The 22,881-nt window shown below is 40.8% G+C and overlaps 1 protein-coding gene across 1 annotated transcript in view; it reads right to left on the reverse strand.

The window, feature by feature from the left end:
• Nucleotides 1-3,524: 3,524 nt before the first annotated feature.
• Nucleotides 3,525-22,881, reverse strand: part of PTPRN2 (protein tyrosine phosphatase receptor type N2) — a 652,409-nt gene continuing 633,052 nt past the window's right edge. The window contains 2 exon segments of the mRNA XM_065628527.1: nucleotides 3,525-5,141; nucleotides 10,508-10,581. Of these exon segments, the coding sequence (XP_065484599.1) occupies nucleotides 5,070-5,141; nucleotides 10,508-10,581 (146 nt within the window). The 3' untranslated portion in view covers nucleotides 3,525-5,069.

The raw sequence follows: 22,881 nt of genomic DNA on the forward strand, positions 1-22,881 counted from the left end.
TCCTGCTGCTATTTTAAAACTCTAAATCCTGGGCAGCACATATCACCCATTATGTGATGCTCTGATCCACCAGCTTTCCCTCCCCAGAAACATTTTTCTGCCTTTAATTTTCCTGAAAGAGGATTTCATTTATTCTGTTTGTTAACTTTTACACTCTGTGACACACACTATAGGCCAAATTTTTTCTCTTCCCGGTTGTACAAGGAGGGTCACCATAATTTAGTAACTTTTTTTTTTTCCTGCTTCGCTTTCTGCTCTGAACACAGGAGTCTGACTCTGTCAAAATGTTGGGAGCTGCAATGTTACAGGCCACACACTCAAGGCAGCGGTGGCTGCAATCTCTTCTGCTCACAGCAGATTAAACGTGGACCTCTAAGCCATCAACAGGACGTTTGTGTCCCTCTTTTGAGCCCCGTCTGCCCACTTTGGATGTTCAGAATCCGGCTCTCCAGCAGTGGATGGAGGTACCGCTCCCCGCCAAATAAAAGCAAAGCACCAGGTGGTAATGCTGTATTCACCATACCATACTCCACAGACAATCTGACTTTATTCACAAATATGATTTTTACAGAGGTAGAACAAAATACTTTGTATCATATATATATATTTTTTAACTATATAAAGAATATAATAGAATGACAAGAAAGAAAAGGTTGTAAACAGAACAATATTATGCCATCAAATACCGTACAAACAGCATGCAGGAACAACTTCAAACGAAATCTTGCTGGTGTAACTTTATTTTGTTTCTAATGTGGTAAATGAAGAGTAGTAAAGAGTCATGCTCTAATTGGATTGAGTATTCCACAGCTCTGTAATTTTAATTTTTTTTTTCTTTTACAATAAACCAACAGGATAGCTTGCTTTTCACTGTGGTGGGGAATGCTTTTCTAATGCCCAATGTAATCTTAACAGAAAAATATAATAACGAAATCTACAAAGTGTACTCTCATTTAAAAAGCAAAACCATAGAAACTGTACAGTTTTAAAAAGCAAGTTATCTCAACTGCTTCTTAAGAGAATTTTCTAAACAAAGAATAAAATATGCAGAATAAAAACTAGGAGAGCTATTGTTCTGTAACAAAGCTAATCAAATACTTGTTTTCTATTCCAATAAACAGTTTTTTTAATTAATGACTGTTCTGGAAATTATGAAGTGGGCTGGGTTTTATTAATGTTCCACTTGACTAATAAAGCATGAACTCCTTATAGGTACTATAGCTGTCATTTCCCTGGGGATGGATGGAGATTGGTTCTGCATGCATGCTAGAGACAGGAACAAGGTTTAGTCATCGGTGTAGATTTAAAAAATATTTTAAATGTTTTAAATGTTTAGTAGCATCTATAAAAATAATCTTGGCTTATTTTGCTGCTGGATTTAGATTTGGATATGGGATTTTCTGCTGAAATTCATTCTTAGCCCTCACAATTGCCAGGGACTTCCACTGGATGTTATCTGAGCTGCACCAGGTCCCACAGACGATGGTCAAGAGCAACAGTTGGAGCTCACACCTGAAATACGTGGAGCCAACAGCAAAACCCTGTGGCTAAGGCTGAACCTCAAGGATCCGGGCTGTCCTGCCCCTCCTGTCCCTCCAAATCTTGGCCCAAATTATGGAAGGGTGACTGTGCTGTTATTCCTATAACTGTCAATGCTGGTGACAACCGCCCCTCCATCCCTCATGTCTGCAGCCACTGGGACTCCGTGAGCATGGAGTCTGGTCCAGCCACTGCTCAGGGCCACGCTCGCCCCTCTGCCTTGGGGAAAAAAGGGTTTTCTTCCCTCCGCCACAGGCTTTGACCAGCGAGGAAGGAAACTCTGAGCACTGGAGTTAAATCGCCCTCCTGCGCCTCTCTCCTTAAATGTCGTTTAAAGATTCAACCACACAAACAGCACCTGTAGGTTCAATCTGTCTTCATCAAGGCCATGAGGATGGTCAATATTAAACACATGCTGTTTATGGCTACATGTCAGGCACCAGCCCAAGCTTCAATTGCAATCAGTTTACTAAAGATCAAGCAGAACATTGAACAGGGAAGGACCGTGGGTCTCATTTGACTCTGGGCTGTCAGCTGATCCTGGCTCAACTCAACCTGCCAGTGAACACGGGGCAGGTCCCACATCCAGCACCAGTGCCTGGGGGTGGCCTGAACAACATCCTTCGCCAGATCACAAGGATTAAGTTAACTGCAGTGAAATCCATCTCTGTGGCTTCATCCATGGCTTTGGTATCTTCTAGGGAAATGGATTGTCAAACCCCTCTGGATTGCCCTGGTGCAACTGAAACCTGCATTTCACTAATAGACCTTGCAGCAAATTATCAGTCCCAGAAGCAGGGAATTTACTGAGAGGTGTGAACCTGTGCTACCTGCACAGACGAAATACTCTGCGTGATAGTTTACAGTCAGCAGAATAAGCCTGGCACCTCTTTGTGGAAGAACTGTACAAAACACGGCTGAAATAACAGGATTGTCAATGACATTCAGTGGGAGATACTCTAACCCTCTGAGTAAGACCGCATCTTTCTGTTGTGTAAACTGGTCTGCAAGTATGAATAAAACAACACATCCCTGCCCCATTAGCCTTGGAGAAGATGAATGCCCTCTAATCTACACTCAATAAACTCCAAAGCATGAGGACCAATATTTAAGTCCTGCACTCAGCTGCTTGTGAATTAATAGGGATCACCCTGAAATTGCTATTATGAAATACAAATATTTGCAAAAGAACAATTAAAAAAATATTCCTGAAGTGCAAACGAAAGGCTTGTCAGCCATGTTTGTGGCATGCACAGGGACAGTCAGAAGGCGAACGCTAATGAATCCCAGGGCAGAAATCTGTGCTAAAAACCCATTATCCCATTGGCAGTGGGTAATGGCACAGCATCTTGCACTGGGAAATAATTCTACCCGATAATCGGAGGGCTTGGCTTAGGATGCTCTAATTTTGATTCTTTGGACAATTCGTTTGGATATAACTACCTGTATTTTGAGAAAGCTGCAGTACATGGCTCACAGTAAATCTACTTCAAACACTTGCTGATACTGTTCAAACTGATCTCATCTGCCCTGATCTGCAATTTTGTGTTAGCTGAAGTAATAAAAGAGTCCTGTTAAACCTAAATTATCAAATGAAAAAGGCAATTTTCTCATTCATACTCCATTAGTTTTTTTAGTTATTGCTAGGAAAGCTCTAAAATGCTTAGGCCATAAAATAAACATGTGGCTTAATGTACAGTATGTGTACTTAAGAGGATGATGGCATCTGCAGTAACTGCTCTGTACTGCTATAGTAATGGAATGTACCAATTAAGCAACAGCACATATCAAGTAAAGCATACAAAAATGTATGGCAAAAAGTAACAAGCCTTCTGCCTTTTTTTTTTAATAACTCTTTAATAGCTAAAAAGAATAAATCACCAATATCCACACCTACAACACAAAATTGCAACATGGTTGATCTTGACAGATGCCTGTCGCCCCTGTGCCAGCAAAACTATGCAATATTGTAACTTTAACTTTTCACTGATCAGAAATTTATAAAAGCTTCCCTTTCCTAAATTAACTCCAATGACAGATTTTCCAGTGTTGGAAGTCATACAGTTAGCCTAATATGGCTTCAAGCACACAACACTGTTAAGATTTTGGGAAAAAAGCACCCCAAATTCTTAAATCACAGAGATGTAGGATAACATATGAAAAAGCATCCAAGTGTTCACTTTTGAAAATGAAATCAAGAACCTAGGTCACTTAGGTACCTTTGACAATTTTACTCTCAGGCCCTTCATTCAAACATATCAGAGTACTTTCTATCAGTAACTTCAGTTCCTTTGGAAGAGTACCACAACTAAACCTGTGAATTCACATAGGCAAGATCGCATAACCAAAACATTTACAGGCATATTTTAGCATTAATTTGCAACAGTAGGCATTAGGATTTTGAGAACACAAGAATTTCTGAAATTCAACCTGTGTGCTTCTTTATCCCTTGATGGTTAGTTAAAATAGGTATCATTCAGAACAAGGAGCGAGCAGAACTTCTGCAGAAAGGTGCAACGAACATCTGGATCAGACAAACTCGATGAGAATCATAAAATGCTGATGGGAGATTTCTCCTTCAAGCCAGGTTTTTACAGAAATAGATTTTCCCGGCTAAAAAGGATGGCACAGCACAGTTTCACAGAGCGAAACGCAAAAAATATAAAGAGGAGAGTCTCATTTTCTTCCTCAGTCATCCCATAAAATCAACAATGTGTTTCCACAACGGCTCTGGACATTTACCTGATGCTGACAGGGCCTTTCCCCACCACCTGAGGTGACCCTACGCGCTCCTTGTCCGCGCTGCCAGGGGTAGGTAACGCTCAGAGTTGTTGCGCTCATTATCTCCTGGCTTCCCATTAATGTGACCAATTTGTTCTCCCCAGTTGCAACAACCGTGCAGGCCTGTTTACTTATAGTTCGGATTTTCTTCTATTCATGGCACAAAGCTGAAAAGTAAACAACAGTTAAGAAAACATTTGCTTGCCAAAGCCCAGCATGAGAAGGTGCAAGCTCTCTTTGCCAGAGCGGGGGCCCGCGTTTATGCACACCCTCAGCACTGTTTCATGATCTTGCTTGGCATTGTAAAGGAACGATCGTCATCCTCTTCAGCCCCTCCAGTCTTAGTCAGCCTTTGAGAAGCTACAAAATATAACAGAGCATTGTTTTCTGATACTATATTGACTGCACTAATTACCCACAATACTGTATATTTGCTATTAAGAACATGGATGTGTGCTTTGAAAGTGACGTTCAGGGCTTTGAGGATGTGAAAGGAATTGTTCTGTCACTTAATCCGAGGCTTCAATGTACTTTAAAAAATTTGCTTAAAACCCCAAAATAACAGAATACACATTTTAACTGTTGAACTTTTACCAGCTAAAGGAGTTTGTAAGGACCCTATCACTATGTGGTTACAACAGAAGATACACAGTTAAGGTCAGGTCACGGTTTCCAAGAACATTCACAGGGACTGAGGATGAGGAAAACGAGGGACGGATCCTGCGGGAACCTTCGGGAGCCTGAGCCGCTCACTGGGGAAGTGCTTTGAGTATTGCATTCACTTCCTCTGCAACCGCTGTCAGAGCAAACTCAAACTGCTCCTGCGGAGAGAACAAACACATACTCTGAATAATAAAACAAAGCACTTTCAAAAGCCTGGTTCAGCCTATTCTGCAGCCAAGCATCCTCAAGACATTGTTAAAAATATGAATATGCAGGATGAACTGTGCACTGCAACGGAAAGGAACAAAATGTTCTGGGATTATTGATGCCATATAACATGTCTGACAGCATCTTGAAGCCGGAGTCATTTTAATGGAGAAAAATGTTGGTAGCAGAAACTAAGCTATTGGGACACAATGATGTATTGCAATTGCATGGTCAGAAGAGTTTGGGAGTAGTTGATCATCAGCCATTTCCTTCTGACACAGAGATGGAAACTCGTTAACATAATTGAGATATGGAATAGGTGAGATGCTGCAAAGCTGAGCCTTTGGCTTTTCTCAGGACTGTGTCTAGTCGAAGTCAGCTAGAATAAATATCTCCCCACCTTGCATCTATTATATAACGCAATATCTGCTTTTTGGTTTACCTGTTGTTGTTCTTTTTCAGCCTCCCTTTTTAACAGCCTCTCTGCACTCACAAACTATCTAACAATGTTTAGACCACTCCTATTTAAGAAATACTTGGGAAGGTTTTCCTCTGCTATTAATTTACTGTAAGCACAAACCCTAAAATTACTAACAGGCTTCTGAGCTGGGTTGGCAGAAGTGTGAAGGACACAGACATCAATGGCCACATCATCTAAGTGCAACCCTAACACGCTCCTAAACTGTCTAGTCCTACAGAAGGAGAGAGGAGCCTGACTTTCTCAAGGTTAACAGGTATTGTTTTTTCTAACCAAGTAATTTTATTCAGAAATTTAGCTTACTGAAATATCTGACAGGATGATTTGGTGTTTGCAACTTTTCAGATGAAAAAAGAAACGTGGGCAGTTTACTCAGAATATAGGTAAAGCAAGGACACCAGACAAGGACTGTGCAGAAGTTTCTGGATTTTCTAGAAGTATTCCAGTGGTTTAACTCAGCCAGGATAAAGAGATGCTGAAGAACCAACTTTAAGAATGGAAGTCTGAGATACACCCTGCAAAGTGTCCTGAGATCACTGCTGGGACACCATCTGTGTCTCCAATTAGGAAACTGGTGGTCTGGTAGGTACCTCCAGCCCCGTTGGTGCTGCCAGGGGCAGCTGCAGGGATGCAGGTACATACACAGCAGTGGTGGATGGCCTGAAAGGCGATTACTAGACTAATAGCATTGATTTTCCAGTGTTTCAATTTACTGTGGAAATCTGCAGGAAGGACGAAAGCATGAACTACAGATGTACAACTCATATTTCAGATAGACGGCTGATTTTGCTTCCTGCGATTCAGTGCCAGTCTTCTCTGCTTTGTTTTACCCCACTGCAGAGTCATCTCCCATGTGGAGATGCCTCAGAGAGAAGCAATGATGGGCACAGTTCCTGAGCAGAAAAAGAACAAAACTCAGAATAATTTCTCAGAGACACGGACTTTCAAGAATTTTGCTGTCTGCCTGGTGCTGTCAAAGTGGCAGCCTTGTACGTTTGCTGGACTGCAGCCAGAAGTTTTTAATCAGACATCAGTTCACCCTAAAGAGTAGGACTCATCCTCATTAGGCACAGAAAATGGTGTATATGGCTGCCTATGCCTCCCCGCACTTTCCAAGGTCTCTGCAATTAAACAAAAGACTGGAAATGCTGGTGGCCACCCAGGAGCAGCAGTTAATATTTTAACTAGAGCACACTGAATTTGTGAGAGGAGCTGGAGGGCAGTGGATGCAGAGAGAGCATTCATCTGGATATGCTGTGCCAGAACCAAACCTGGCACCTGTACCAGCTCAAAAAGCTTCAGGAAATTTGGGCTGAAGCAGAAGAAGTGCTCGCCTCCAGGAAAAGGAGCCTTGGCAGGAAGAACCAGCAGCCGCTGGACCCCATCGATGCATCCCTGCAAGGGGAGAGACCCTGTGGAGCTGCCTGGGCACGGTGGGAGACCCTTGTGCCCAGGAGAGGGATAAAACGGGTGCTCCCAGGATGCCACCGCTCAGATGTGAGTGGGAGAGCTGGTCCCCATCACTGCCAGACCTCGGAGCACAGGGAGCACCACAATAGCAGAGGCTGATCTGAGCATGATGGGGCTGACACAGTGATGCGGCCAGGTTTCAGAGATGTACAGATCTCTCTTCCAAGATGTGGGTGTCAATTCAAAAGAAGGGAAGCTGCCCATGTTAATGAGTCTAGCTAATATGCTCTTCAGCTGAGTATTTCATAGTCAGGAAGAGCTTGTACGATAGAGGACTATGATACTTTAATATTAGTCCCACTGCTGAAAATAAGGTATGTTACTCTAAAGCTATTCACTGAGCAAATCTGCCCTTTACTCTTGTTGGTCTGAGACATGTTCACCTTATTGTGAAGAACTGGAGGCCATTGACCTGCGAGTGCCTCCATCTCTCACGAGGGGTACCCCTTACGTGAGCTCCGGCATCATCGTGCCACCTGATGAAAAGTGTCCGTCTCGCCTGAGGACCGTGGACCGACCAACATGAACTCCAAAGCTGGAGACAAGTTCAGCGAAGAGCACCGCCTTAGGTGTGACCCTAAATTACTGAGGCAAAAAAACTTGCAAAGCATCATCTTTACAGCCAGAGCTCAAAACTGACTGTGAAACGCTGCAGTAAAGCAGAGAGTAGAACAGACACAGAAGACGTGCGAGGACGTGGTCCTGCTGGGACTGCACAGCTTAGAGCTTCCCCCTCCTTCTTCTGCATAATGCGCCCAGGTGAAATGCAGATCGTGCAGCTCCCATTGACGTGCATCACCACCCTCCAAAGAAAAGCCTTTACACACCTCCCGCTCCTTTCCATGAGAACAACCACAGATCAAATTAATTTCAGTAATTTTCAAAGGAGCTCAGTTTGTTGTTTTGTACGGCTACGCTGTCATTCACGTATGCTATTTGCATGTACAAGATTGACTGGAGATGAACTTAGACATCTAGCTCCACCTAGAAAATAGAGCTGGAAGGTCATCTTGTGGTGTTAGTCCACCTATAATGTAGAGGTGATATGAATATATTTAGAAAAAAATAATAAGCTGCGTTTTATTAAGTCTACAAATAAAAATTCCCAGGGAAACAAACTGAGTACATGTAGCATATATCACACAATAAAGAATCTTAGCTAAATATTATAGAAAGATATAGAAGGAGAGAGAGCAAAAAAGAAATATATATTTTTTCCATCACAGAGAATATGCTTCTTCCTTCGTTACTTTTTCCTCTCGCATGTGGCATACCAGTTCTATTTTATGATTCCCCTGCAAAAAAAAAATCCCAAACCACAAACCCTCTATTATGCTTCTCAGAAATGCAGAATGTTGTTATGATAATTTCATTACCATTTATTATATACGGTGCTTTTGAACTAAAGATCCCTTCCAGAAGACAAAATGTTGCAAACAAATCCTTCACATGCTTATTGGGAATGTGGAGCGCTGCCTGCTGGAAACACAATAACATTGCTGAAGCAAGTTGGTGTTTATTTTGCCTAGGGATATTCTGTAATTGGCGTTTCTAACCTGACTTTTAATCCATTGTTTTAAATTACTCCAAGAGTCTAATATTCCTCATTTGTATTCAGTTGGGAAAGCACAGGGGTTTGTTTAAATCCATCAGAAAAATTCTCTGGGGATTGTGCATTGCTAGCATGTAACCAGATATTTATAATTTGCAAGACATTAGCTTGAATAAGTGATTTGTGTGGTTTTGAGAAAATGACAATGATGGAAGAAGGAGCAAGAGAAGAGATAAGCAATATCCTGAGAAAATTTTTCATCCTGGATGAAAACACAGGATACATTTCTTTTCCGGAGCTCTTCCAGATAAATGTTTGGAGGAGAAAAACATGTCTTGAGTAACATTTTCATGAGACTTGGGTAACTATTTCCGAGCTAACTATGAGAAGTTGTTCACATAACCTCAATCTTTAGTTCTGGAGCTGTGTTTTTGATTTTGTTGAAGGCAACAAGCTGTAATTTCTCTGCCCTAGAAGTGAAATTGGAATCAGAGCTCTATATTTCTACGGAGCTGCCATGTATTTTGGTTGCATTTACAGAGTAGCTCAGGACTTGCATCTTCCCTCAGAGTAAGTATATGTGACATTGGATACTGTGTGTGATATGCATTTTTTTTCCCAGTCAGAATAATCAAAGCAGAAGAAAGATTTGTGCAATTTTATGTCTGACTTGCAGATAAAGATTAGTTAGCTTTGACTGGCTCATCTTTATTTTTCATGCACTTACTTAATTGGTAAATAATAATTAACATCCCCCCAGCTGTTATCCAGCACCACTTCTAGTGTAAGTGGGAAGACAAAATGATTAGGAAGAGATTCAAGAAAAGTTATGAACCAATGATTCCTGCAAAACGCATTTATTTCACCTTAGGCCCTCAGCAATTTCAACTCCCTAAATGCTGCAGACTTTCCTGTCAGTTCCAGCCTGGCCGAGACGGAGTGCTGTCATGTTGCTCTTTTTACTCCGTTTGGGGCTATAACTCTCATTCAATATTTCACAATGTCATATACAGATTTATTTGGTCTCCATGCCATGAATGAGTTTCTTTATTGCCATATTTGCAGCTCTTAACTTGCAGCAAATACCCCCAAATATCATTCCATACATCACTGAAATTGTTAATAATAGAAAGTTTCATTTCTAATTTAAGGCACTACGATCACATCGTCAGCTATCTTTAAAAATTTTACATTGTGGAAAAATGTCAACTAACAGGAATTATAGAGTAAGATGTTCACCTCAGCAAAGGGTACAAATATAGTCACCATGCTACAGCCATAAAGGACGTGGCTTTAGGCACAATGCAAACTCTTCCATTCGAAGATACTAAAAATGACTCAATTTCCTACAAAACTATATTTCCTTTCATTCAAAAACTCTTTTTTTTTTTTCAGAAAAAAATCAAAAGGAGCAGTTACATTTTCTTTAATGAGCTGAAGCTTTTAAACACAATATTACATGCACAGTTAAGCACAGATACTCTAAGAAAATAATCCATATTTCAGGATGAAAGCAAGAACACTCTTTAAAATGCACATTTTCTTTAGTAGGGTATAGAATGTCGTCTTGACTGCCCTTCATATATGGTAATCAAGATAGATATTGGAGATGTTACAAGAAAGAACAGTAGACACCAAAGAAAGTAGCCTGGATAAATCTTCAGCGTAAATAAACCTCAGTTGGTAGGGAGCCAAACAGAGTAATCAGCAAGCGACCTGCGTTAAATTAGGTCATAGCCTCTCTCTTCTGTCATGAAAACAACTACTGTGAAAGACCTTTAACGTATTTAAAATCCCAGTGGATTTATTGACAGTACCTTTGTCTGGACCATGCCCGGTCTCTGGTCCCTCAAGTGCTCCAGGGTAGCAGCAATATCAATCTCTTTAGCACCTGCAACAAACCACAAATTGGGCTGAGTTCAGAGCACAAGATAATCCATGCTGCATCTGTCAATCTCTTGCTATCGGGTTCCCTTTGGGCTAACAGTCCAATTGAAAATTATTACATCCATCTCTCAGCAGGCTTGGCAGGCAGCTGCAATTTTTGTGTTCATACAGAAAAAAATAAGAGGTTGGGGCAGCTTTTATTAACATTAATTCAAGAAAAGCCAGAGAAAACCAAATTCTTAAAAATGCCTCTGCACCTAGAGCAGAATATATTTTCAGAACCTAAGGGTCCATTGTGGCAATGCCACCGAGTGCTCCTTTGTCACTTCTAGGAGTATGCACTGAATTAAGAGCCTGAACCACACAAAGATCTATGTTGTTAAAACAAGGTTTAGGTAAACTTTTGTCACCCGCAGCTGAGATCCAGAAACCCTGTCCGTGGCTTCCTAGTTCAGGACATGCCAGACTGTCGTGCTGCGTGATCACTGCTTGAGCCGGCAAATCTATGGTATTTTCTTTAGGTTACAGTTTGGGTGTCTGGACACGGCTGCTGTGGAGTGATTGGCAGCACTAGGATGCAGAAAATTGGCACGCAGAGCCTCACCGCTGCGAGGACGGGCTCCCTGCTGCATGGCAAACGGAGACACTTTCTTTTCAGACATGATCTACGGAGAGGAAAGCAAGTCCTTGTGCCTCTCACCTTTCTTATAATAACTCAGAGCCTGGAGAACTGAAGGGGACAGGGAGATTCCCATTTCCTTCTCCATTTCATCAAGTTTAAGATGTTTCAAGACACCCTTCTCATTTTCCTTAAGTGCCTGACCAGACACATGTTTTTTGAGGGGACCAAGAGAAAAATCAGGATTTTGTTCCCTCCGGTGTGAGCTCCAAGAGTAGACTCCTGGCTGGAAATCCTTTGAGCTGAGAAGTTCAGCTCCAGAATTTGGCTCTCTCACACCTGTCCCGTTCTGCATCTTGTAGGAACACCACATGGCACCAAAGCATCAGGCAGATGGACAGAGGGTCACTCTAGCCCATGTGTAGATGCCCGATCTGTGCTTCCCTGTCCCCTGCCCTGGTTGTCCTCGCATTCTCCTAGGGCAGATGTGGGTCTGTAGCCTCTGAAGCTTAGGAATATGCTGACCTCAGGTCTCCCCCATCTTGTACTTACACTTTCATCCTTAGATGGTTTATCAAGGACAAGGATCAGCTAACACTCTGAAATCTGCTCGACTTTGAAGAATACTCAATGGCGTGCTCTGAAGATGACCGTGGCCTTTCGATGTACAATTGTACAATCCGTTTCCCAGTGCCTGGCCCTAGGAATCTCTTGGCCCGGTCTGTGCCAATTCGGGACTTCCTTCTGGAGGCATTTAAGTTTCCCCAATTAGTCCCAGGGGTCCCAGTGCCTAACTTGGGGGTCATGCACCTAAAGTGTTGCTGTTGCAATAGCTTAGTTCTTAGGACTAGATTTGCAGGATTTGGCCAATGCATACCACTATTTCTACAACTCTTGCAATTTAAAGGCTTAACTCTAATTGTAACTAGGCTTGTGTCAAGGTAAACATTATGCACCTTCTCATTTACCCAACTCAACTTTATAATTCAATACTATATTTCCAAAAATTCAGAAGAGCAACTAAAAGTAAATGATTTAATTTGTTTTCCTTTGACAAAAGACATGAGAACAAATTTAAAAATAACATCAGCTCCAGAATAATGATTAATTTGCAATATTTCCTATTGATAAAAATACATTCTTCAGCTGTTTTCAGAAATGGAACGAATTCATTCAGTAAATATAACAGCAACAACTTAGAAAAGGTATCTGACACATATTTTTGCTAATTACCACAGGTTGAAGCATTGTATGGTTTTTGCTTCTCTTCCCCATGCTTTGTACAGGAATTTACAGGGAGAAGCTTTGAAAACAATAGGAAGTTTTATTTTAAAATTAAAAAAAACGCCAAGCTTCCTTACAATGGACAAAAGCAATAAAAACTCCCAGATGCTGTAAAGTCTGCTAACAGTGACAGTAATTATACCTTATATGTGTTGCAGGTTTTGCAGTGACAGTTCATCTGGAAAGCATCAGTAAAGGCACACTCGTTGTAAACCCTCGCACTGGTGTAATGTGGGAGCCTATTTCAGTGTTTAGTCTCACACATGCACGTGCAATTAGGTGGGATTTTCCTGTTGCACCACAGATGTCCATGAGAGCCGAGCTCTGCGGGTACCGCACACGCTTTACGGCTTTACTTGTGGTCTCAATAGATTACCAGGAATTAAAATGTCCCAGTAGCATCTTGGCTCAACATAAGAGGAATTTTCTCTTTCAGAAATTAAGATATGAGAAAAACTTTAGACACCGACATGGATGAGATTAAGCACAGTCCTGAGCCACTCTCGGAGATGTGCTGCGAGGATGAACCCAGAGATGCTCCCAATGGAGCTGGTGGGCTCGAGTGCCATGGGGCTTCCCCGTGGCTGCAAACCTCTATGTCTCCCCTCCAGTAAGGGATGCTCTTTATTTGAAAATGCTCTGGCCTCAGGACAAAAAAGGGGAGTGGTTCATGACGAGACTTAATAACACTCGTTAATGGCCAGACGGGCTTCTGAGCTTACCTTTGAAAGAGTTAATTCTCCATTGCTGTGATGCAGATTGCAGGCATTTACCAGGGAACTGATGCTTGCTTTTTTATCATCATTAATGGAATGACACGCCTAATAGTATGAACAACGCCTGATTATAAAATCCTGATTTAGCAAAACACCAAAGTATATGCTTGCACTGGAACATAAGAATAGTCCTGGTGGGCCAGTGTGCTCACTGGGAAGCTTGTGTTTTGTCAGTACAAGTCCCTGAAACATAAGTTTTTACTGATCAGTGTCCCCAGCTCATGGGCTGTGATCAGCACATTACGACGAGCACTTCTGATGTTCTTAGCCATAGGTAACTAAAAGGAAAAGGAGAGCAAAGTGTGATTTTGCCAAAAGCAAGTGCCTTGTTCAGAGGCTGGGAGTTAGAGGTGAGGCAGAGCAGAGGCAGAGATTGGTTTGCTACCCCCTTTTTTTCTATTTCTTAATGCCTCTGGTACTATGGTGATGGGAACCACCTAAGTGCTTAGAGAGCCTGATCAACAAAACGTAGTGTTGCAAAGATGGGCAGCTGTTTTGGAAGAAAAATACCACGGAAGAAAATTCCCAGGAAAAAGGATTAAATCAATGGCACAGGATAAAGCCAGCACAACTTGTTTTCTCTCTACGTGAGCAAACCTCTCTTCCTCCCCCGCATCCACCGCTACATGTTCTGAATCTATTCACTTATTGTGCCTAAAACAAACAGCTTTAAATATATATTGCTAGTCCGCTATTAAATCTCATTTTGTGATGAGGGCTTTTTTCCTATTCAAACTTGCGCTAGATTGCTGTTATATTATGTAAATTCATCTCACTTCCCCTGACGTGTGCAGTGATAGTCTGTAGAAAGTTCTCTGGTGACCGAGACGGACAAAGGAAGAGATTTTCTAGGCACGAAGGGAGGTCTGAACCCAACCTGCCTTCACAGGTGAGAGGAGCTCAGTGTTTAACTGCAGTTTAACTTTCAGCTCTCTTTGGAATGTATTTGGTTGAAATCTGACACAAATTCAACATCTTTTTTTGCCATGCTGAGGCTTTCTCTTTATTCTGAGAGTACAACAGTATGGCATAACATTCTGTAGTACCCAATAGCATTTTATTTATGTTTTTGAGCCATTTCAGGGGACAAAAAATACAGCATATGCTACACGACATTGGGAGAGAGGGATATTGCATCCAAGGACATTAGGGTCAAATCATGCTCTTACTGAGATGGCTGCAAAATATCCGCACACTGCTAAGGTATTTTAAACATCGCTTATCTGGAAAGTCCACATACAAACTAAATTTGATGCAGTGGTTTACAGTAAAAGCTGGAAGAACTTGATCCACTGATTCCAAAGATATCTCATTATTGGAAGTGTTTTGCTCAGGCTACTAAACCATGAAGTCCAGTAAGAGATGGAGATGTCAATTTATTGTTGTACAGTAAATAATCTAGAGGGTTAAAAATACTAGGCTGGAGAACACTGACAACTGGAAAACACAAAGCATGTCAAAAAGGTAATATATATTTTTTCTCCACCAATATGTATCTGCTTAACAGTGCTGCTGGTTTCAGAAAATAAAGAGGGGGATAAAAGAGGAAGCATTTAAAGAATAAAGAACAGCCTTTTCACCTTTTGACTGTATTTTACTCTGCAGGGAATAAATTTGGTTTGTATTTGTGACAGGTTCCTATTTCACAATGGATTTCGTTGCTTGTTTCAAATGAAAGTAAGAATTTAGCTTAGCGTGAGACTGGGCTAATATTGTACCAGCAGTATTGTGAAAAATGACTGTGCATTTTTTTTTTTTTAATTTAGAACATGCATTTGTAGTAATCCACTGTGAGCCACATACTACAAGCATTCCCCCTGCCCTTAGCAGCTCAGTGAGCTGGCTGAGGAAACACCTCTGAAATCACTTGCACACCCGTGTAAGGTAGATTTTTAACTTCAGCAACTAACTATCATCTTCCTAAAGGCTTGAAGGATTCACAGTGAGTGCAGAACAAGCTACATCAGGAACATTAACTGGATAAACTAGAAGAAAAGAGAAGAAGATGCAAGCGGAATAATATTTTGCCCCCAAGGAGAGAAGCAGTTTCTGAAGTTTGGGGTCATCTCCTTTGCAACCCTTTCTCTCCCCGCAGGCACCAGTGCAGGGCACATGCTGGTACGTAACAGCTGCTGTTCCTGATTAGCGGATCTCAAGGGGTTAAAGTGTTTGCCCTCCGACAGTGGCAGAAGCGGAGTATCCAGCATGGCACAAAAACACGAGGAAAAGTTGAATCCCCTTTCCCTCCTGCAATAAATAAGGAACTAGCCAAATTCTGCTGCAATAGGCTCCACGGGGTGACGAGCAGCAGTGCGCAATGCTTAAAATCATCATGTTAGTTTTAGGACTATAATAGTGAAATCTGCCCTCTCTTCCCCGTAAACATGGCAAGGTACCCATTTTTATAAACACAAGACACACGAGAAAGACTCTGTGGAGGATAAACCCTGCCACTGCTGTCACTGTGGTGGTACAGGAATATGACAGAGTTTGTTGAGAGGGGTAACATCTTGTAATATAACATCTGGGAAGAAAAAATGAAGGTATGTCATAAAAAAATGGTTTTCAGGTTCAGCACACTGCAGAGCTTGTGCACCCAAATATGTGCTGGGTTGTTTGTTTGTTTTCAGTTATAAGAACAATCAGCATTTGTTATATAAACGTCTGAAAATTTTGGCTTAATTAAGGCAAACTTTGAGATTTTATTTTTGTGTAATAGGCTTGAACATACTTGCACTGAAAGCAAAGTGAAAAGTTCTATTTTATTCATTACTAACGAAAAGTGCAGCAGAGGTTCTCTGAGACTGATAGAATTTTATATTAAAGGACTGTATTAAAAGGAATATTTTAGATTCTAGATGCTCTGAATTTTCTGTGTATTTATAAAAATAAAATGATCCTTAAATACTTCATCAAAGCAGTTATTTGTGGGGAGTTTCTTTTTAAATAATCCAAACTGAGGAGTTTTCTTTGTGATGTTTCACAAATACATATCACTCATAAATATTAAATTAAAAAGGATTTTTCTAGCTGGGAACAACTTTCAGATCTACTGGCGCATATCCTCAAAAAGATACGATTATAACTCTGTAGAATGGCTATAAATTTGTTACTGTGGGTCTTAAAGGACGGCTTGGTCATTAGGTTGCTAAGTTTAGATACATTTGAATACTCTTGGTTAAGTAATTTAATTCACCCTTTGTTTCACACCATCATTTATAAAATGAACCATCTTTTTCCTACCTAATAAGTTTTTATGAAGTCAAATCCATTAATGATTACAAGGTACTTGGACATTAGAGAGGTGAGGACCTACAGAGATACTCTATTTTTTTTCCAATACCCTTTGCATCTTTCTCAGCCCTCTTTCTGTTCCCCATGATCATAAAGTGATCACAAAGCTGAATATATGATGTAGGATTCACGTTGAGAGGTTGCAAATGTGGGATTATCAGCACTGTTCCCATTTCTCCTTAAGGAGTTGGTGATGATCTGTGTGGGAATACGCATTTATCCCAACAGAAAAAAACAGGGTACTAAGGGGAATACACAAATGACCTGCCAAGGGCCTTTCTTTTTGCAGCAGTAAGTATTCAGTTTCTTTCTAGTCAGATATTACCTGCATAATGCATCTTTTTTATATTTATTATATTGTATAGATTTTGAATTAGGCCTTGAAGGGCAAAGGGAGTTGTTAAGTCAGATTAAAAACTGGCTTGTTAAAATCTCGAAGGAAGAGTCCCTCATACAGTTCTTTATGCTGCAGTTGCTAGAAGCTGAAAAAGACCCAATTAATATTTGCAAGATGCTGCTGATCGGCAGCCTTTTAGCCTCAGAGTCACGCATGGTGTGGTACTCACAGGCAGCCGGGAGCGCCACGGAAGAATCACTTATAATATAAAATAGCAAAAATACATGTGAGAAAGAAAATAAGGGCAAAAATCCAGCATCAGCAAGGACAATCAGCTGTCTCATCACGGTATGTCTGCGGTTAGGAAGAATACAAGTGTTTTTCATGTTTGGGTGATGACTGCATGACTCATGCCCAAAAGTGATGCTTCATGGTCAAAGCAAACTCTGTCACAGCGGCTTAACGTTGCCTTTCTTCCCTCCCCGTGTGAGGACTCTGATAAATAGGCTTTTTTGGGTTCAGTACCACATTTTCTGGTCCTTTTCTGTGCTCAGCTTTGCCTTAGGAAGGAGGTGGACAGTGAACTGTGGAGACCCAAGGACAGCAACCTCCTGAAGAAGGACAGGCAGTATCTGCCAGGAGCCTCATACACAGAAAGGGCCCATCTATACTGCTGGCTGTGGTGATGTACAGAAACAGAAGTGGGCTCTCTGGGGAGTGAGGAGGGTATATTAATACCCATGGACTGTTACACTGTCACGGCTATGCTGTTCCCAATGCCCAAGCTAGCTGGACGTAACAAAGATATGCTACAGATTTGCAGTGCCCAGAAAACTCTAGATGCCTCCAGCTTCCCACTGACACCTTCTAAAAGATGGCTCGTGTAGCCGCTCCAGCAAGCGTTTGCCCCATTGAGTACTTAATGTTGCAGTGAAACATTTAATCACACCATATGAGGGGCAAACTCAAACTGATTAAAGAAGAAAGGGTCATAACTAGGGGGAGTGTAACACCACTTCTTCACTGACCATTAGTTTTAATGGCATACCGGTAATATTTACTAACTAGCTTAGTCTCGAAGGCCCAGCCTCATCTCATCTGCTCCAGCCATCCTTGAAGTTCGAATCGGAGTTCGTCATCTCCTCTCCCAACAGCTAAGAGAGAGAGGGGAAGCTCTGATGGGCAATTCATTTGCCTGGGAATTACCCTCCAGAGGTGCGGATCCTTCTCCACTGATGACTGAAGAGACCCAGACAACTAGGTTAGGTGAGATGCTTAACGCTGGATGCTTTATAGGGCTAAAGTTAACTGAAAAAAAAACCCAGCTTGAAAAGAGTTGAGTTTCTGCTCTGTAGTTTCATGCTCCTGAATGCCAGAATCTGCCCAATCTAACAGCGTTTGAGATCTGTGTTTGGTGTCTGCTGCCTTCCCCTCCCTTCCTCCCCGCCTCCTCCCAGTTTGGCAATTTTGACAGAAACGACAAAAGAAAAAGCAACATGGAACCACAATGGAACCAGTTGCAGTAGAGGGTAGGGAAGGCCGTGGAAGGGAAAAACACGTTGTAACTGCTGGTTGTATAGTGCTCTGCTGCAAAGAAACAAGACTATTTTCTTCCTTCAACTTGCATTGTCTGAGTGCCCATTAAATAAAAACACTTGTAAATATTAGTTTTAAAAGGGAGCTGAAAAACAGCTAGAAACTACAAAAAAATAAAAGCAATTTTCATTTGCAGTTATCCAGATGTCTGCTGCTGTAGCTGCTGGAGTTCTGCTATTGGCCAGGAGAATCATTTGGTGCTTTTCATGGAAAGAGAAAAGCGTCAGCAAAACCCTAGTGAGGGACACGGTTTTAAAGATAACAAAAAATATAGATGTATTCAGGCTGGCATTTTCATTACAAGCTTATTCTCTCTCTGAGATGAACAAAATCTGTGCGCATGCATGTATGTGGTTAGGGATGGACCCAACGTCCACCTGAATCTCTGAACTGTCTGTAATTTCACACAAAATACAGAAGCCCTTCTATACACCTCAAAATGACCCAAATTAAAATTTCACTACATTTAAAAAGCAACAACAAAAGCCAAACAAAACCCACAACAAAACCCAAACCTGAAACCACAACAAAAAACCCCAAACAATGGGCAAAGCAAGTATACAAATGGAGAAGGGAGTACTTATTAAAGATGAAATGAAAATTATAGTGACAGTCATAAACACACACAGTATACATTACGTAATGTGTTATTGTTTACACATTTTATATTAATACCTGAAAACTGCATGTTACAAATGTACAAAAGTAAGTGATATGGCTTTGCCTGTATGCATTCCAAAGGAAGGTGATAACTGAAGATAGAATTCCCAGGAATAGCCTAATATTTTAAAAACTGCTACAGGAAAATAATGCTTTTAAGCTTACACTGACTTTAGCAGTCTTGCTGAGATAGAAATTCACTACTGACATGTCAGCTTTTAAGCTCATATCCTTTGTCAATGCAGAAAAAACACGCAGAAATCACTCACTGCAACTGAATGCAAATGGAAGCCAATTTGAGGCCCAATCCTTCCTCACTTCCACTGCGCATGAGAATATGTCACGATACACTCATATAGGAATTTCCCCCAGCCTCCTCAGAAGTTAAAAGTAAAAGGAATATGCCTAAATTACTACGTGCAGGAAACAGAAGTTAATGAGTTATATTCCCTGTATGACCTCTGGTCACTCTAGAAAATACCGGTGCACACGTATAAATTCAAGTTACACATGCACGCACATATACAAAGTATATACGTAGCAAGAATTGTGGATGTGCTGCTGCCACCTGCTTATGGGTGTTCCCCTGCATCAGCTCCCACAGAGTTCTACACAATTCGCTTCTTTTAGTATCTCTTCCAGAAACTACCGGCAAAACACCTGACAGGCAGTTCATCCTCACATGCTGAATCAAACATGAACAAAGTTAAGATGCTGTTTGCAAAAATGACATTTCTGAAAACATGCCTCAGTTGGCCCTAAAAAATCTTGGGAGTCCCCTTTGGGAAATGTAAATTTTTCTTTAAAGGGGACATAGAAGTAGTTCGCCCACATGAATCTGTTCAATTGGACGAACTACATTTCACATTACTTTCATTTAACATTGCACATAGGTGGCAATGCTTTCACAAGACAGTAGATGTAGTGACCTGAATAAAAGCTGCAACTATTATGGATTAATTCTTTAATGAAGTTTATCCTTAAAAGTGCCTAATCTGGTCCAGCTATAGAAGTTGTGGAGTAATTACACTTTAGTTAGGTAATAGACATTGTACCCTTTACAGCCAGAAGACTACCATCTGGTCAATTAAACACTTCTCTTCAAATCCTTCTATGGACTGCTGCACGAGATTAGCTACAAAAAAAGTAGTTCTTCACTCTGTGTATAAACCTCCTTTTCCAAACATTTGCCCAGCTGCTTCTCAAACCGATAGCACAGTACTATGACCAGCTTTTCCACTTTTCCATATTCTAACCTACCCATTGTGTGAAAAAATGCCGCCCAAATTCCTTATCTGCTTGTCTCCTCCTTAGTTTCAGTCAATGACCTCTTGTTTTCAAATTAGTCACTATCTCAAGCTGCTTACTGACATCAATACATTCCTTTCAGGGTCTTCTAACGCTCTATGGGGACCCCGCTTCGTGCTCCCTTTCCCAAGGAATAGCCCATGTCTGATCAGTCTTTCTTCACAATTCATTTGCCCCAAACCCTGAATAATTAGGATTGCTTTCTACCACACTTTTCAAGTCCTGATTCTTTTCCAATAAAATCCCCAGAACAGCAAATAACTCAAGAAATATGGCTCTTTTAGAGCAATCCCTAACCACTAAATTATATAAAAAAGAACAAAGCCAAAGAAACTACATCAATAACTTGTTTGCCTTTTGTTTGAAATCTCTACATGCCGTAAAGGAAACCACCTGAAAATGCAGTCCATACAACATACACTAGGAAACATCAACCAAAATGACCTTCCCCATCGTCACTAATTCATTTCACAACAGAAAGCTTGTAGAACATGCTATTTTGTTATTTTTGTTTTATGAACTATTAATCGATGACTCTATGCTGTCAATAATGCATCAAAAGCTTTATAAATCAAAACGTCTTTTGCAAAGGAAATAAACATTGTTTTAAACAGCTTGTTCTAAACAGCAAGAGTTCCCGGAGCATCACAGGCTGGACCATAAAGAACTGTCCTATACATTCCCTATACACTTCTGCACGTAGCTGGGGGCCCAGCTCTCATTGTGATTAATTATCTGCTGGGAAAGGCTGCAACAATGAGCACTATTTGCCTAATTGTGTTTCCAGGGTAACTCATTACATAAAAGTTACAATATATAAATGCAGCTCATTTGAAAAAACGGCCTTATAACATATGTATGTTTACATGGACACTAAGAACTTCCTTCAGAAATTGAAATAGCAACATTTCAGATTTACACGGTTAGCATTATTGGTGCTGAGAACTGAGGCAGTCTTGTGGATAGCACAACAGTGCACAAAGCGAAACCTAATTTTTTGGCTTTACTGGCCTGCATTTTTTCCCTTTTTTCCTGGAGATAATAACCTATCTTACCCAAATCTCAAAGACCAGCAATGTGATCGATTCAAACTCAGAACATGAAAACAATTAAATTTTTAAGTCCTGAATTTTTCTGCCAATTTTTTTTCTCCAGAACACCACCCACTTCTTGCCCTCTTACCATTAAATACCATTAAAAAAACCAACAACAACAACAAAAAACCCAACCAAAACCAACTAACCAACCAACCCCCCAGTTATTTCTCTTTTACACTGTATATTCTCTGAGCCACTGCACGACACATAGTATGTTGAGTTTTATTTTCATGGGAGAAACTGGATCCTGAGTCGAAGAATTATTCCCTCATTCACCAAGAGCATGTCAGAAATAGTCTGCTCCAGACTTTTATCAGTCCCACCAAAGAACAGAATTTTGCCAGACTTTGCATAAGGACTCAAAAATAGGCAGATTGAATCCATTTTAACATGAATATGGGCAAGCATTTTCTTTCATAAAATCCTTTCTGACAGGAGATAACCCCACAACTTCATTATGATCATTAAATCCACACAGCAGATAAGCAAAACCTCAGCAAGGGCTCAGATTAGCCAAAATCATTTGATCACGATGAGTCAGAAGGCGAATTAAGGCATCTTTTGTTTTGCCTTAAAATGTCACGGTATAAACTGCATCTGCTCAGGAGCTGACTCACAAGACCCTCAGACAATAGGGTGGCGGGGGCAAGGAAAGGACTTGGGGAGATAACCTCGGCAGCCAGCCCCGGCCAGAGCGTGTGTGCTCATCAATTATAATCTAGGCTTTTGACTGCGAGAAAATAAACTGTTAGTTCGGCTTGGCTAAATCACATCTCTTTTTTTTTTTTTTTTTTTTTTTCTGGGTTTTAGAATTCGGAAATCAATTCTTTAAAAGGGTTTTAAAATTCATATTTGCCTTCCCTTTGACTCATCTCGTTCCAGCTAGTTCAAACACAAGAAAAGGGATGGTCAGCAAACCCTGAGCAGCTGCTGGCTAGATTAATATCTAAAAATCAAACTATTATCTACACTATCCAAGTCTCTCAGTTCAGAAAAATGAAAGTGGGAAGACCCATAATCTCATTTTTTTTTCTTTTTCATGCCAGAAACACTCAATAAAAATGTCTTGCAATAAATCAAACTTTTAGTCACTACAATAAGCCTGCGGGAAGGACAAGAAATGAGAAAATTCTTAATTTTCCCCTAGATCCCACACACAACCCCATGATCAGCTCAGAGTTACTGTGAGTTTAGGTTGAAGAGGAATATCAAGGAGACTAAATCTAAATCACTTTATCTTCCCTAGTAACAAAGAATAAAACTTGTAAATACATCGAGAACATTAAAATTCTCAGCAGAAATCAGCCTCAGAGAAACAGTCTCTGTCAAAAAG

This window comes from Caloenas nicobarica, chromosome 2 (assembly GCF_036013445.1).
Source record: "Caloenas nicobarica isolate bCalNic1 chromosome 2, bCalNic1.hap1, whole genome shotgun sequence".
Lineage (NCBI taxonomy): Eukaryota > Metazoa > Chordata > Aves > Columbiformes > Columbidae > Caloenas > Caloenas nicobarica.